At 46.9% G+C, this 3,458-nt stretch overlaps 1 protein-coding gene across 1 annotated transcript in view; it reads right to left on the reverse strand.

The window, feature by feature from the left end:
- Positions 1-2,417: 2,417 nt before the first annotated feature.
- LOC101761380 (leucine-rich repeat extensin-like protein 3) overlaps positions 2,418-3,458 on the reverse strand; it is a 2,415-nt gene continuing 1,374 nt past the window's right edge. Inside the window, 2 exon segments of the mRNA XM_022827210.1 lie at positions 2,418-3,446; positions 3,448-3,458. The exon segment at positions 3,448-3,458 is cut by the window's right edge and continues 1,374 nt beyond it. Of these exon segments, the coding sequence (XP_022682945.1) occupies positions 2,924-3,446; positions 3,448-3,458 (534 nt within the window). The 3' untranslated portion in view covers positions 2,418-2,923.

Consider the following 3,458-nt stretch of genomic DNA (forward strand, 5'->3'; position numbering starts at 1 on the left):
GCCCATTTAAATTGACTGGCTCCTTTTATTTTCTTTGACACCGTGTAAAAATGAACCTGGCATATGTACTGTGAAATGACATTTTATTTTTATCATTCAAGTACCTACATGGAAGAGAATCTGCCAAAGATACAAAGGCCTGATTTTGGGTGTCCAAAATCACTGTGCTAGCACTGTAGCGTTTCGTGTGTATTTGTGAATTATTGTCCAAATATTGACTAATTAGGCTCAAAAGATTCGTCTCGCAAAGTACAACAAAACTGTACAATTAGTTTTTGATTTCGTCTACATTTAGAACTCCATACATGTACCGCAAGTTTGATGTGATAGGGAATTCTTTCTGCATAGTGCTAAAGTTGGGAGTTGGGGGTGAAGTAAACAAGGGGTTAACGAGACAAAGACACCAAACCCTGAAGAAAGTTGGACTGTTCTTTACATATTTTTGGATCTGTTTAGTTCCCCAAACTCCCAACTTTAACACTATGCAAAAAAAGATTCCCCATCACATCAAACTTGCGGTACATGTATGGAGTTCTAAATGTAGACGAAATCAAAAACTAATTGTACAGTTTTGTTGTACTTTGCGAGACGAATCTTTTGAGCCTAATTAGTCAATATTTGGACAATAATTCACAAATACACACGAAACGCTACAGTGCTAGCACAGTGATTTTGGACACCCAAAATCAGGCCTTTGTATCTTTGGCAGATTCTCTTCCATGTAGGTACTTGAATGATAAAAATAAAATGTCATTTCACAGTACATATGCCAGGTTCATTTTTACACGGTGTCAAAGAAAATAAAAGGAGCCAGTCAAATTAAATGGGCAGAACAGTTGTTCCTCCAATTATTCAGGTTGGCATAATGTGCAAACAAGGTACAGGAGAAAAACGAAAGGAACATGTCCACGTTACACCCCTAAACTTTACTCAAAGTAAGACTCAACCCGATCTATAAAATGGACACCCTCCATCTCTCAAAACCAGACATTTAACCCCCCGACCCGCATACCACCTCGTTTTCGTCCTCTAGTATCCACGTCGGTGGCCGGACATCCTAGTCAGCAAAGGGGTGACTACACGCCGACGATAACTTCCCCTGCGTGCCACGCGGCCCATGCCCCCGGTTCCTCACAGCTTCCCCCTATGGCTCCCATTCTGCATGCTGAAGCAATTGCCTCAGCTGCATTCAATTCAGCTACCTTTGCTCTAGGAATAAGCATTAGCTCCAACAGACCCTTACTATGAAATTCAAGCAAATTCCCACGAATCAATCAATAGTTGCCTCAAAAAAGTAGTGGTGTCATCAAACCACAACCAAATATCACAGCCCCAACCTGCAGAATCTGGCCAAATAAGCCTGCCGATCTAGAGAAAAATTAAACCAATCAACACCGTGTAAAAATTAACCTGGCCTTCTCATGCATGTGTAGTATCTTCTTCAGCCCACTCCAAGAAATAATCCATCTCGGTGCCTTACTTCCTACACTTAAGGGGTGTTTGGGAACACCCTATTAAAGTTTAACACCTGTCACATCGGATGTTTGGATGCTAATTAGGAGTAGTAAACATAAGCTAATTACAAAACTAATTGCACAGATGGAGTATAATTCGCGAGACGAATCTATTAAGCCTAATTAGTCCATGATTTGATAATGTGGTGCTACAGTAACCATTTGCTAATGATGGATTAATTAGGCTTAATAGATTCGTCTCGCGAATTAGCACAAGGTTCTGCAATTAGTTTTATAATTAGCTCATGTTTAGTCCTTCTAATTAGCATCCGAACATCCGATGTGACACTGTTAAAGTTTAGCACCTCGTATCCAAACAGCCCCTTAAAAGGACGGGCGGCCGCTCCCTGTACGGAACAGTGGACCATGAGATCCCTTCGTCTCCGACGCCGCGGAACGACGACAAGCTCGACCGGGATAAGCTCCTACTCTCCTCGGGCTCGCCATCTCCCTCCGCAGACCGTGCCAATGGGATGGGCCGGCGGCCGGCGCTGGGAGCCTGGGACTCATTTTGACACGAGAGACAGAGAGAGGGAGAGAGAACTGCCAACGGAGAGAGAAACGAGGCTGGGGACGCCAAAACCAGACTGGTATGGGTTGGGGGTTTCCAATGTCTGGTTTGAGGAGATGAAGGACCACTAGACGGTTTCATAGATGAGGGTTGAGTCTTAGACCTTGGGCAGGTTTAGGGGGGTAATGTGGACTTATTCCAAAACGAAATGTACATCCGGAACATGTTTTTGGTTTACTGTAGTGCAAACTGCAGTATGCAAATCAGCAAATGAACCACCTTCTGGAAGTCACATCACAAAGCAAAGGGAGAGAAAGGGGATAAAACACAGCCAACCATTCAGCAGGGAATTAACAGAACCCAGAAAAAAAGGATAAGTAAAAACGAGAATGTTAAAAAAATCGAACTAAATAATATAAGAATAAATAACCGATAATAGTTGTGATACAAAAAGGAACAAATAGCACTTGAATTTTCTTGTTCTAAACTTATGTCTGACTGAACTTAACTGAACTGAAGTTCTCTATACACCAAAGATATATGGGATGATATGTGATATCCCTGCACCTACAATCCTCCTCTGTCCCTCTCAAACTCTTCTTATTCACAGCCAATTAACCACCAATCCCAAGCCTAAATGCTCCAAAGCCCCACCCATCACCTTCAATCCAATCCCTTTCAGCACCAACGGCTGGACCGACACCGACAAACCATAATTCAGAAAATTCTTGCCAGCTTACCACACTCTTCACGCATGTCGCCATCAACCAAGAACAATATTAGCTAAAGCATGACAATGACCACGTACATCGGTGAATCTGGCAGCCAATGCCGGGGAGAGGCGAGGGGCAAGAGCGAAACCAACTATCCTTCGAATTTCCTTCCTTCTGAGATTCTGTCAATGCAGCGGAGGGGGCGGCGGTGATCCATATTGAACCGGGTGCACTGATGGCCATGGGTCTTGGTGATGCGGTGGAGGGGGTGATGCGTATCCAACTGGGTATGTTGGTGGCAATGGGCCGGGGTAATGCGGCGGCGGCGGTGGTGATGCGTATCGAACAGGATCTGTGGGTGGCAAGGGGCCGGGGTAAGATGGCGGCGGCCATGGATGCGTTGGCGTGCACGGTGGCGGTGGGGGCAGAATGGGGCATGGAGGGTAATGTGGAGCAGGCGGGGGTGGCGGTGGGCGGTGAACTGGCGCGGGAGGAGGCGGTGAATGCGGAGGCGGTGATGGCGGTGGAGATGGCGGCGGTGGTGATGGTGGCGGTGGCGATGGTGGCGGTGGCGATGGTGGAGGTGGTGATGGCGGAGGAGGAGATGGCGATGGCGGGGGTGGTGACGGCGGAGGCGGGGACGGCGGCGGCGGTGATGGTGGAGGTGGCGAAGGCGGGGGCGCGGATGGAAGCCGCGTCGGGGGCAGACGTATACGCCGG

This window comes from Setaria italica, chromosome V, assembly GCF_000263155.2.
Source record: "Setaria italica strain Yugu1 chromosome V, Setaria_italica_v2.0, whole genome shotgun sequence".
NCBI classification, from domain to species: Eukaryota; Viridiplantae; Streptophyta; class Magnoliopsida; order Poales; family Poaceae; genus Setaria; species Setaria italica.